The sequence below is a fragment of the Enhydra lutris genome, unplaced genomic scaffold, assembly GCF_002288905.1.
Source record: "Enhydra lutris kenyoni isolate GAN:26980312 unplaced genomic scaffold, ASM228890v2 scaffoldscaffold9, whole genome shotgun sequence".
Taxonomy (NCBI): Eukaryota; Metazoa; Chordata; class Mammalia; order Carnivora; family Mustelidae; genus Enhydra; species Enhydra lutris.
In genome coordinates, this window is record NW_019154093.1 from 33,652,607 (window position 1) to 33,665,937 (window position 13,331).

Genomic DNA, 13,331 nt, shown 5'->3' on the forward strand with positions numbered 1-13,331 from the left:
GGGGGAAGAGGAGCAGAGGGCAAGAGAGGGAAAGAGAGAATCTCAAGCAGATTCTGTGCTGAGTGCAGAGCCCAATGCAGGGCTGGATCTCCCAACCCCGAGGTCATGACCTGAGCTGAAATCAAGAGTTGGTCTCTTCACTGACTGAGCCACCCAGGTACCCCTAAATGATCTATTTTTACTTAAAATGTACTTCAAAATGTGTTTTTAATACCTTTAGTGGAATGGAATTTTTTAATTAAGGAATTGTTATATTAAACAAGTCTTCTGCGTTTGGACCCTGTTCCCATCTCTCCTTCTATATTAAAAGAGAATGTGGTATCATATTCCAGAAGTTGTTTGTTGTGATAGCTCCTTATGGAGAGGAGTCGCTTGGGGAATTCATTTCCTTTTGCTCTGTGCCTTAGGTCTCAGAGTGCAGTTGGCCCATCAGGCAGGCCCCCAGTCTACACAACCTTTTTGCTGTGTGTCGGAATATGTATAATTGGCTACTACAGAATCCCAAAAACGTCTGTGTTGTCCACTGCTTGGTGAGTAATCTTCATTACTGTTGTTGCTATCACTTGTAGTAGGTGGGTTTGGTTTGGCCAAGTACAGCTGGCTCTGTACAGACTGGTGGACAGATAACATTTAAGCTGAGTAAAAATTTATTGAATCCCTACTTAGGAATTAGGTAATGTGAGGGATATAAAAATGAGGAAGAAATTTATTATTCTTGCCTTAAAACTTGAGTACTTTTGAGAGAGGCAGATACATACACATAGTACAGGGCCTCTAGAATGTGCTAAATATTATAAAAGAGGTAGACACAAGGACTGAAGAAGAAGAAGTAGAAGAAGTAGACACAGGCAGAAATACCATTAAGTTCTGTGTGAATAAAATTGATAAACACATTGGAATATTTATCATTTCTTTTTGTGCTTGAATAAAAATGAAATAAGAAGACCCCTGTGCTCTTGCACATAGTCATGTAGCTTGATTGTATGTTGTAGCAATTCCTAGTGGAAGTGATGACTTTCCTGACCCCTGACTTCTTAGGGTCCCTTTCCCCAACTATCCTCGGGTGGCTTCTTATCTATTGTTTAAAACTCAACTCTGGTAAAATATTTTTGACTCATGAGTATTTTCCCATTATGGACATTTCCACTGTGTATCTTAATGTCTTCTGTGGCATCCTCGTAATCTGGCGATCTGCCTGTTTTCGCACTAGACTATAAGCATCTCATAGGCAAGAACTGTGTCTTCTTTACCTTTGCACCCGGGTCTGAAAGGTTTGAATAAGTGATTGCATACATGAACAAACGGACACACAGGTGGAATCTGAGCATAAATACTAGGACTATTCATTGCTTCTAGAAATGTCAGGGTGTATTCTTTTTGCTCTAGGATTACCTGATGATTTTCTTCCTCCTTGAGAGCCAGTTGGCTAAAAGAGGGAAAAAAATCTAAAGAACATACTTTCTTCTTTCTGTCTCACATTCTCAGACTCTTGGCAACAAAGAAAAAGCACTTGGTGTTCATAGAAGTTTAATGTGAAAGGCCAAAGGGTTTTCTTGTGGAGGCACAGCAGATTGTGCAACAGAACAGATTACTTTCAGGGACTAAGCAGCCTTTAGGCACCCTGGTGATTTTCTCTTTGCTCAAGAACTTCCTAAAAAGTTGAGAGAGCCAGAATCTGACAGCTTTGTAAGAGAAGATGGCTTAAGAGATACCAGAGGCTTCTGGGTCTTATGATACAATCATGAAGAATCAAAAGCCAACAAAGAAGAAAAAGAAGCAAAGGATTATGACACCATTGGCTGCGTTTGGTTCACTGGAAAATGATGTGAATGAGTCGTAAGTCTGTATCAAGTCTTCAGGAAATGGAATTGAAGCTGAAAGTGGGAGCTTTTATTTTTATCATGTTTATTTCTGTCTTACTAAAAATAATAAGCGTATACTCATCTTTCCATAAAAAACTAGTTAAACTTTGAAAAAGACTTGTGTGGTAGGTAAAAGGAGGGGACACATATCCCAAGAGCCATGAATCAGGTAGAGTATCAAGAAGGCTAAATCTAAAAGGAATGAAGATTAAGAAAAATGTCTTAAAAAAAAAAACTGTCCTTGGAATAAGGACAATAACAAATGCTTAAGGCACATGGTATAATCTTAACTCTTTTATTCTGTTTCTCTATCCGGGAAATAAATGTCAGGCTAGGAAGTGAGTAACAATGATCATTAAGACAAGCTGATAGGTAGTGAGATATGAAAAGAGCTTCACAGTACTTAAAAATAATCCACTCTCTAGACTTAAATTCTGTGACAGAATGCCGAGAACGCTTGGAAAAGCAATCATGGACTCCTTATGTAATATGAGGAAACAGGAAATAGAGGTGCCAAGCAAACAAAGACAGGGGAATTTTTCGAAAAGATGGAGGAGGTTGATCCTGGAAAGTTACAGGCTGGTGAACCTGATGGCAATTCAAGGCAAAATTCTAATCTAAGTCTTTGCACAGATGATTTTAAACTCTTAGGAAAAAGAAGTCCTCATCGCTTCATTATGAACACATGTATCAAAACAACTGAACTTTTGCAACAAGGCCAACAGATTAGTAGGGACAGTTTATTGGATTCCTGAAAGATATTTTCCAATTTCTTATAATCAAGATAGAGGAATCTGGGCTAGGCTGTTATACATTGAGTTGGATTTTGGCTCAGTATCTGCTTCCAAAAGTAGGTGATTAATGAATCAGCATCCTTCCAGGAGAAGGTTGCGTTTGGTTGCTCTTTTAATTAAAAACATCAATGATGATATGAAGATCAAGCTTACCAATTTTCTCGGAACTGGGAAGGTCATATAATGAATCTGGATTTTAAAAGCCATTGCAGGTTGGTTGCTTAACAGAAGCTAACAATGTGAAATTAAACACAGAATAAATGTAAAGTCCCTAATCTTGTTGTAAAAGATTAAATATTTTGTGTCTTAGCTTAACACATCATTTGAAAAAGAACTAGGGGTTTTAGTGGATAGGAAGATCAATAAGAGCTTGTGGTGTGACTTAGCCTGCATATAAACTGCTTTAGCCTGGGGTTATATTAGTAAAAGCATACTGTCCAGAATAAGGAAGATGATATTTCTTTTCCTCTCTAGTGTGGTTGGAGTATATCTCATATCTTGTATTTCACATCTGGGTAGCACATTTAAGGTTGTTGTTTTTAAATGAGTCTGTGCAGAAAACGTTTGCCAAATGATGTCTGTGAAAATGGAATATCAAATGGGGAAGAATCAAAGGAACTATGTATTGGTTGGGATTCTTTAGAGAAACAGAGCCAACATATAATGTATTCATTATAGGAATTGGCTTATGCAGTTACAGAGACTGAAAGGTCCCACAATTTATTTGCTCTCTGCAAGCTAAAGAACCAGAAAAGCTGGCAGTGTAATTCAGTCTGAGTCCAAGGCCTGAGAACCAGAGGCTCTGATGTCTCAGGGGAGAAGAAGGTAGACATTTCTAGTTCAAGAACATAGAAAATTTGCCCTTCTTTACTTTTTGGTTCTATTCGGGTCCTCAAGAGATTAGATGATGCCCACTCATGTCGATGAGGGTGTTTCTTTTTTTTGCTCACTCTACTGAATCAAATGCTGATCTCTTTTAGAAGCATCCTCATAGACACATCCAGAAGTAATATTTTACCAGCTATCTGAGCATCCCTTAACCCAGTCAAGTTGACACATAATATTAGCTGTCATAGATTGGGTGTGTTTTTAACCTCGAAAACAGAAGAGTTGGTGGAAAGGGAGGGTATTTCAGACATGTGAAAGGCTTTCCCGGGGAGAAAGAAGTAGGCTTACTTTTTTCTGACGGAAGGAAGAATCAGGATCACTGAGTGGAATAGACTTCAAGCTGAACTTATTCAGGACAAAACTTTGTAACCTGGACTGAGCTTCTTCGAGCAGCAGCAAACTCCGTGTCACTTAAAGTATTCTAGAAGAACCTGTGTCACCATCTATCGGGAATGTTACTGCATATAGTTCTCCATTGAATGTGGTTGAATCATGTAAATCTTCTTTTTTTTCTCTGATTCTAGGAACATATCTTGGGTGAAATATATACATAGCATATTCCAAAAAACAGTATTTCCCAAATCTGTGAACTCTACCTCTGGCCTGCAACCAAGAGACCTCAACTACCAGTTCTGATCTTACAAGATCAAAGTTACTTTGAAGATTAGATTATTTTTCAGTAAATATATACAAATTAAACTTACATTGCTTGGTTTCTTAGGTTAGTAGAGTTAATTTTGCCCTAAGAATAGTTTTGCCCTTGCTGCATTGTGATTTGAAGATCTGGGACAGAGTTTGGTTTTCAAACGCACAATTTTTAACTGAAAATCATTCTGTTAAGAGGAATTCTCCCTTTTCTCCCCTCTTTTCACTGCAAGCACAACCCTTCTCCATGGTGAGTGGCTGATTGGGCCATGTCTGTTTATGGTCCAATGAATCACATTTATACATAAAGTGTTTATGTATCTTTCTTGGCAGGATGGACGGGCAGCATCGTCAATTCTGGTCGGTGCTATGTTCATTTTCTGTAACCTCTACTCTACTCCTGGCCCTGCCGTACGGTTGTTATACGCAAAGCGACCCGGAATAGGGCTATCGCCATCCCACAGGAGGTAAAGTAAGCTAGATGAAGAGTAGGCCCAGATGTTTCTAAACTACTGTCATGCACTTAAAAAAAGAAAAACCCTTTTTAGGTAATTGACTTATTATATTCCCATTAGTCACAATTTCTCCCTTTCTCTTATTTTAATTGCTTCTCCTTACTTTTTTTGCATTGAAAGTGTTTCTGATGATAAATCCTAAAATTTTCCCAGAGCCAGAGCAAGCCTTTAGCTGACAAATTTAATCTGGTCGATCAAATAAGAACAGATATACAAATATCGAGCTAGTGTAAGGCTCCCACAAGCTTTTTCATTAAATAAATATGCCTTTTCAGTTCTTCGGGGGAAATATAGGAATGTCACTAGATAAAAGCTTTCCTAAATTTTTGGCTACATCCTCTTTTGGCAGTTAATGTTAAGAAATTAACACAGTAAATGGTTATTGTAAGTTAGTCATTTACAAGAACAGACTTGATAGCAAAGATTGATCGTTTCTTTCTTCTGGTGTGCTTGGCACCGACAGAATGTCAATCTTCTGTTTCAGATACCTGGGTTATATGTGTGACCTCCTAGCAGACAAACCCTACCGCCCTCACTTCAAGCCTCTCACCATTAAGTCCATCACTGTCAGTCCAGTTCCTTTTTTTAACAAACAGAGAAATGGATGTCGTCCTTACTGTGACGTATTGATTGGAGAAACCAAAATATATACGACCTGTGCAGATTTTGAACGAATGAAGTAAGTTATGATACTTTTTTTAAAAAAGATTTTATTTGTTTGAGAGAGAGAGCAAGGGAGTGAGCACACGTAGGGAAGATAGGTAGAGGGAAGGGGAGACGCAGACTCCCCACTGAACAGGGAGAGCAATGTGGGGCTCGATCCCAGAACCCCGAGATCATGACCTGAGCTGAAGGCAGACGCTTAACCCACTGAGGCACTTGGGCACCCCAGTCATGATACATCTCTTTACTTCTTCCTGTGAATTGCCTTATTCTTCTGTAAGTTGGATCATATTCTTCCTGGGAGAACTACATTACTGTGACATGGCTGATGTTAAAAAAAAAAAAAAAAAATTCTGTGTAGGTTGTAATTATAGAAAAGCAAAGCTAAATCAAGGGATGTTACAGCTCTCTCTCAAATGGAGATACAAGCTAAGGGACTAGTGTGAGCTATAATGAGGGTTAAGACAGTGATGCGAACAGAGGACCTGCACATTGAAGAAAGAGATGACCTTGATGAGATTTAGTGAGGATGAGGGAAAAATCAGGGATGAATGAAGTTTCTGGGTAAGCAATGAGGTAGACAGTGATGTAATCAAAGCAGTTATAGAATCCACAATAAAGAGCAGGTGCCAGAGGGAGGTGGTAGGGGATATGGAGAGAAGGTAGTGGATGGTAACATAAAATGAAGTTAGTTTGGAATAGGTTAAATTTGGGGATTGGTATCCAAGATACTCATAGAGCATAACAGTGCAGTTTCTATGCTGATCTTGGTAGGACATTTTTGTTCCCTCTATCCCTACTTTAACTGTTAATTTAAAGTTAAGTGACAAATACAACATGGCTAGATGTATTTGAGGATCATGACATCTACAGAGTAGGGATGGGTAGTCAATTTATCTGGAAGTCCAGTTGGGATGGAGAGAGAGAGGATCTATCATTAGACCAACAGCATCCCATGGGAGAACCAGTTTGCACCCATGGCTGTTCTCTTGACTCTGCTCAAGATAGGAAATAGTTCTTGGGTGCAGACTTGGGCAACAGATCCCTTGGCCAAAGCCACAGAGGACTCTACCTATGTGATAATACAAGATTACACTCTTTCAATGTAAATTTTTGTCTCTGTTCAAAGAGAATACCGTGTCCAGGATGGAAAAATCTTCATTCCCTTGAGCATCACTGTGCAAGGAGATGTTGTTGTTTCCATGTACCACTTGAGGTCAACCATTGGGAGCCGGCTACAGGCTAAGGTATGGTTTCAGGAAGAATCATGGCATAAACTATTCTGAGCCTTTAATAGGAATATTTTATTTTATGTTGTTATTTAAAGGAATCTCTGTGCCCGGTGTGGAGCTTGAATTCATGACCCTGAGATCAAGAGTCTCATGCTCTCCCTGCTAAGCCAGCAAGGCATCCCTTAATATAAGGAGTATTTTAGAATCTTTTCTTGGCATTACTTTGGGTTTGAGTGGCTTGTAGTTTTAGAATTAGAAAGAGGTCTTAAAAATTACTTATGCCTATTTCCCTCATTTTATAGGGAATGAGACTCAGAGAGGTTGTGATTTCCTGGTCCTTGGCTTGATGACTTTGCCAGAAGCTGACAGCCCTAGAACTTCTAGCAAACTTTGCTCTTTAGAAGCTTGTGCCCTTTTTTATAGTGTCCCATTTGGATCAATGGGAGAGGATATATTTCTATGAAGGGTGTGGGATTTAACTAATTATATTTTTAAAATTTCTTATTACCATAACATTCACATAACATAAAATTCATTCTTTTAATGTATGTAGTACATACATTATGTTTAGTGTTTTCAAAAGGTTATGCATCACTACTATATAATTCCAAAACATCTTTGGCATGCCCAAAAGAAGCTCTATACTTATTAGCAGCCACTGCCCATTCCCCTCTTCCATCTCCTAGGCAACCATCAATCTATTGTCTGTTTCTGTAGATTTGCTTATTTCGAACATTTCACATAAATGGAATCATACAATATGTGGTCCTTTGAGACTGACTTCTTTCACTTAGCATGTTTCTGAAATTCACCCATGTTGTATCATGTATCAGTACTTCATTCCCTTATATGGCCAAATGATATTCCATTATGACTCTGTCACGTTACATTAATCTCTTGATGGACATTTGGGTCTTGCCTCTTCTTGGATATTATGAATAATGTAATAGGTACTTGTATTTTAATCAGAATTGTATTTAATCAGATAATCGCTAAGTGCATGCTCTATGCCAGTCATCACCTTAGGGGTGTAGGACAGAGAAGAATAAGACTGTGTCCCTGACCTTTGGGAGCTCAGCCTAGCAGGAGAAATTCATCACATATCTGAATATCCTCTATCAGGGTACAGGTAGGATGGAATGCCATAATGGGAGTGGTTTGTTTTAGCCTGTGGTGACTACAGAAAGGCTACAGGGAGGATACGACCTTGTAAGGTGGCCCTTGAAGGATTGGAGGTTGGAGCAGAGGCATCCTGGGTAGAAGGAATGGAATGAGCCCACGTATGGCAGTGTGCAAGAACGTGAGACATTAATGGAGGGAATGATTTGCCCAAGCAGAGTTCATGGGGAGGAGAGGCTGGAAACGACGCTGGGCTGTTTCCAAATGGGAAGATCATTTAGTGTTCATCGTAAGCAAAGGCTCAGATTTCGAAACAGTTGAAGGTGCATGGCTCCCCGAAATACAGTCTTTTGATCCGATTCCCTTTTCACTGGCTGACTGTAATGTGCTTCTCTCGTGTATTTTTAGGTGACCAACACCCAGATATTCCAGCTTCAGTTTCATACTGGATTCATACCACTGGAAACCACAGTGTTAAAGTTCACCAAGTGAGTGCTGCTTGAACCAAACACCCCTTTCAATATAAGCAGCTGTGAAATGCTGGAAGCCAGAGCCCAAGGCTCACCGGCTCTGTGCTGCAACACCCCTGGGACCCTGTGCTGCAGGACTAATAGTTGTTAGAGTGTAACTTAGCAACTCAAGAGAGCCCAGTTGCATTTTACAACTTGCAATTGGATATAATTTGTCTTGAACACAATATGATCAAAGACTTGAAACAGGAGGGTCTAAAATTCCTTGTGAGGGAAGAAGACTGAACAAAATAGAAACAAAGTATCAATACTATGAACCCTTTGCATCTATGTATCCCTTTGTGTCTTTCAGTAGGGATGGCAGTTTAATCTGTGGTATGCTATGAGTGATGACCCTTCAGACACGATGCCAGGCCATAGCTCTGAAGCAGGGTACCCCTCTGTACAAACTTTAGTTGCTTTATTATTGTGTGGTCTTGGGAACTCAGAGGGGTTGCTAAAGCCTGGAGGATAGGGTCAGGGTAGGAGGTGGACATTCAAGAGCTCAGGATGGCCCCTTGGGGCTGTTTCATTATCTAACAACTGACTTGGCCTTGCCTGGATCTATCAGCCATCCTTCTAGAATGCCTTCACATGCAGTAGTATCCAAATTTTTTGAGTAGGCATTACTCTCCTCTTTTCTCTAGATGAGGAAAGCAAGCTCAGGACAGTAAAGTCACTTAACTGGTTAATGATTGCTTTTTCCCTAGGAATGAGTCTCAGGGTCAACCTGAGTCAACCTACAATGGTTTCTGTGCTGAACATCATTCTGATCCCATTGTTTTTCACTGATCTTCTTTTAAATTCCTATGTAGACCTGAGTTGGATGCATGTGATGTACCAGAAAAATATCCTCAGCTATTTCAGGTGACTCTGGATGTAGAACTACAGCCCCACGACAAAGTGATAGACTTAACCCCACCATGGGAACATTACTGCACGAAAGATGTCAATCCCAGCATCCTCTTCTCTTCTCACCAGGAGCATCAAGATACTCTGGTCTTGGGAGGTACGAGTCCCCTGGTGATTTTATTTTCAGGGCAAAGCCTCTGTGTCAGTTATCCCTTTGACTTCTTTCCTGTGTTTCATTGATGCTGCATGGCCTTTTGTCTTGCAGGACAGGCTCCAATAGACATCCCTCCGGACAACCCCCGGCATTTTGGGCAAGGTGGCTTCTTTTCCTCTCTCTGTTGGCAAGGTACTTCCAAGCATTTTTCTGAGTTACGTGGTTAGACACTTAAGTTACATGGTTCTTCTGTGAATGTGGTTCATCCTCAAAGCAGCCTCAAAGGCAGCAGCACTTAGAAGTCATCCTTATTCCTCCTTATTTCACACCCTCCCTGCTCATTCCTTTTTCTTAATCAGGCAATTTGAAATTACTTCCCTACTTTCAACTCCATGGGTACTCTTAGACTGATGTAGAAAACCATTTTTAGCCGAATTCCACCTTTTCTCTCTATGCTATGTTTTGGATCACATCTTACATGGATTTAGGAATAAGCATGACATTCTCTAGGATTTCCCTTTATGCTGCTGACACAGGAGTTAATAAAGGACTTTGTCTCCTGCTCTTGAGTACATATTCTGAAAATATAAAGTCTGGCATTTCTCCCAGAGGGATCTCATCACCAACAGAGCAGATCTAAGCTTTCCCCGGTGCAGAAAAGGCAAACACCTTGCCTGTATGTGTCTGCTACCCGCCTTAACAGCCGTGGCAGAGATTGGGCTCAATCACAGTATCCTTTTCTGCCAAACCTGGAGATGTATTGTAGAATCTTTCCAACATAACACTTCACACTGCTGCCATTGGTAGACTGGCATTGGCGTTCTGTCCATATACATTTGTCTCCTTGCTGTAGAGTTTGCTGAGGTTAACTGCAAGATTCAGTGCAGAATTGAATTGCAAGGACTTTCTCTAAGAAAGGGGTAAGAAAGTAGCTTTGGCAATGCTCTGGATAAAATTCTTTTGATTCACCTTTCTTTGCTGTGTGAACATAATGTGGTATTCCCATTGTCTTTGGAGTTTTCCACATTTGGTGACAAAAAAGTTCACAGAATTCCTTTGAATTAAAAGCCTTACTTTCAGGGAGCCTCGGTAGCTCAGTTGGTTGAGCGACTGCCTTCAGCTCAGGTCATGATCTTAGAGTCCTGGGATTGAGTCCCACATCTGGCTCCCTGCTTGGTGGGGAGTCTGCATCTCCCTTTGACCCTCCCCCTTCTCATGCTCTCTCTCATTCTCTCTCAAATAAATAAGTAAAATGTTTTAAAAAAGAAAAAAAAAAGCCTTACTTTCAGAATTTCCTACTGAGAAATGGAACCAGTAACATTAAAAAAAATGGGACGCCCAGTGAAATTTAGACAGCAGGTAGACTTCCCAGTTCCCACAGTAACAAGTCCACTGCCATCTTAACTTCGTCACATAAGGGCTTTTAATAAAACTTCACTTTTCCTTCTCCACTGATATTGTAGTAAGTAATTTAGAAATCATTCCTGTTAGGCTCTGAAATAGGTTTTAGCACAAATGCACAATTTCTTATCTGAACCTCACAGAACCAGAAGCATTTAGGAATTGCAAAAGTTTTTGAATTTTAGAAAGGTGATCTGGTACATAAATTGTATATTACTTAGTGTCCCCAGCAGCATCTCAGACAACTTGTAATGGAACATATTCATGTTTCTGCAGTGAAACATTAAAAAAAAAAAAAAAAATCACGCTGGGTGAGATAAATGAAGTTTATAAATACTTTCACATCCGTTCTGGTCAGAACTGGTTTTCCACCAGCTGAATTTGTTCCAAACTTAGGGAGACCTTTCCCTTTTCATAGCTTTTTGCATTTCAGAATCGGGGATTAAAGATATGGATCTGTACTTGATTTGGAATGTGGGTCTAGCTGACATTAAATAAGGAGTTCCTTTGGAGGATCTGTTTCAAGGAGCGCCTGGAAAGTCCCTCACCAGCCTCTCCATCCCTTCCCCAGAACAGGCTCTTCCCTGTTGCCCATCTGATGCTGACAGGGTCTAAGGACCATCCTGAGTGGAACCTCTCTGTCTATTCACTCGTTAGGTGTGTGGCTTGCTTCCATTCCAGACTGTGGGAGGAAGGACTTGCTTTTGGCCAAAGGCCTGGAAAAGAAAAGATAGAGGAATCAGCAAAAGATTAGGAAACAGGGTTGTTTTTTTTTTTTTTTTTTTTTTTTTTTTTTTTTTCCAAAGCACCTAGCAGTAGCACCTAGAAGATAATAATCATAATCATAATCGTAAACATGAAGTACTACTTCATATTGGCCTGAACATTTTCTGTCTATCATCTCATGTAATTCTTACAGCGACCAGCTGAGTTAGGTACTCTTTGTCACCCCCCTTTTGCTGAGGAGGAAACCAAGGCACAGAGCAGAGGAGAAGGAAAGTAACTTTCTCAATGTCACAGAACCAGTAGGTAGTAGAGGTGGGATTCAGACCCAGCCTGTCCAGCTGTGAAGTTCCTGCTCTTTTTCATTGTGCCGTCCTGCCTCTCAAATGCCCAACAGAGGGTGATTGAATGTCATGGGAAATACATCCCGATGGCCATCGGTAAGGGTCTGAAAGCATTGTTTGCTCAGGCCTGCTCCTTCCTCTTTCTGGAGTCTGGACTGACTCTCTCTCCTCAAAACCAATAGTCCTGTGGCCAGTAACTACTTATGGGCATCTTTGCCTTCCTTAGATCAGAAATCAGAAAAATCATTCTGTGAAGAGGACCATGCTGCCCTAGTGAACCCAGAAAGTGAGCAGTCGGACGATGAACTTCTGACTCTGTCCAGTCCGCATGGCAACGCCAGTGGTGACAAACATCATGGAGCTAAAAAGCCCAGCAAAAAGCAGCAGGAGCCAGCCGCTCCTCCACCCCCCGAGGATGTGGACCTTCTGGGCCTAGAAGGGTCTGCAGTGAGTAAGAACTTCTCTCCGCCAGTGGCGCCTCCCACCAATTCTGAACTGCTGAGTGACCTGTTTGGGGGTGGAGGGGCGGCCGGGCCTGCCCAGGCTGGCCAGTCAGGGGTAGAAGATGTGTTTCATCCGAGTGGACCTGCGTCCACCCAGTCGACACCACGCCGCTCTGCCGCCTCCACGTCTGCGTCTCCAACCCTAAGAGTGGGAGAAGGTAATGTTTTCCATGTTGTGCTGTACCTCTCAGTTTTGAATGGTAACCTTGGGGCCAACCAGGCAGTATTGAACTTTCCTAGTCAGTGAGACTTTTCTGGTCTCCCTGGTCTCCCTCTTAGAGGTCTCTATCTCCAGTTAAATGGAGAACGTAAGAGGAAATAGGAATGTTGTCCATTTTGGTAGGACGGTGTAAGAGTGAATGTTTGAGCTCTTCATCCTTTCTTTGTTTTTTTGTTTTTCCCAAAGCTTCAATCCCTGAGCTGCTTTAGTGACTTCTGCTTGGAGATGTAGAATGGTACATTGTTACTAATAATGACAGCTAATATTCATGGAGTACTTACTGTTTGCCTAACGTGAAATTTAACACGAAGCATGGATTCAGTTATTATAAAAATCTGGTAACTAGGTGCTATTATTGTCCCTATTTTTAGAGTTAAGGAAATGGAGGCTTAGGGTCAAATTAGTAGCATACATTTATACAGCCCGTTACTGGCGGGGCCAGGGTCCAAAACTGGGCCATTTGACTTGAAAGCTCTCTCTTAGTTTTCCTGTAGTGTTTTCCTGGAATTGTGATTTTCTGAATGCACTTTGGGTACCAGAGAAGTACTTGGTTACTTCAAGCTACATTCAAGACACTTAGGCAGCAGCACTGCTGACTGTAGCCCGGCGGTTGTTTCGCAGGTGGTTCGGCTTTGCTCTGCTCATTGCTGCAGGCTCAACCTACGACTGGTCCTCGGCAGTGTTTTGAAATTTGCAAGACACTGTAGTAGCTGGGTCAGCATTTTAGCTGCCCCTTCTTACCATCGCCAGGAACCAAGATGACATCACGTTAGGAAGAGTAAAGAGAAACACCTCAGCTCTGCACTGCTGTGGTAACCTGTGAGAACTTGCTTCCCCAAGTTAATCCTGCAGTTCCCAGGGGGCTCTCGGGGTGATGTTCATTTACAGTCCTTCAGCTGGAGGTGTT

At 41.2% G+C, this 13,331-nt stretch overlaps 1 protein-coding gene across 3 annotated transcripts in view; it reads left to right on the top strand.

The window, feature by feature from the left end:
* The window catches only part of LOC111143270 (DnaJ heat shock protein family (Hsp40) member C6), a 138,129-nt gene that overhangs the window by 106,365 nt on the left and 18,433 nt on the right, over positions 1-13,331 (top strand). For all 3 annotated transcript variants that reach the window (XM_022496897.1, XM_022496898.1, XM_022496896.1), the window contains exons 5-12: positions 408-530; positions 4,523-4,656; positions 5,189-5,383; positions 6,497-6,614; positions 8,127-8,206; positions 9,043-9,236; positions 9,345-9,425; positions 11,928-12,362. In XM_022496897.1, the coding sequence (XP_022352605.1) occupies positions 408-530; positions 4,523-4,656; positions 5,189-5,383; positions 6,497-6,614; positions 8,127-8,206; positions 9,043-9,236; positions 9,345-9,425; positions 11,928-12,362 (1,360 nt within the window). The remainder of the gene's footprint in view (positions 1-407; positions 531-4,522; positions 4,657-5,188; positions 5,384-6,496; positions 6,615-8,126; positions 8,207-9,042; positions 9,237-9,344; positions 9,426-11,927; positions 12,363-13,331) is intronic.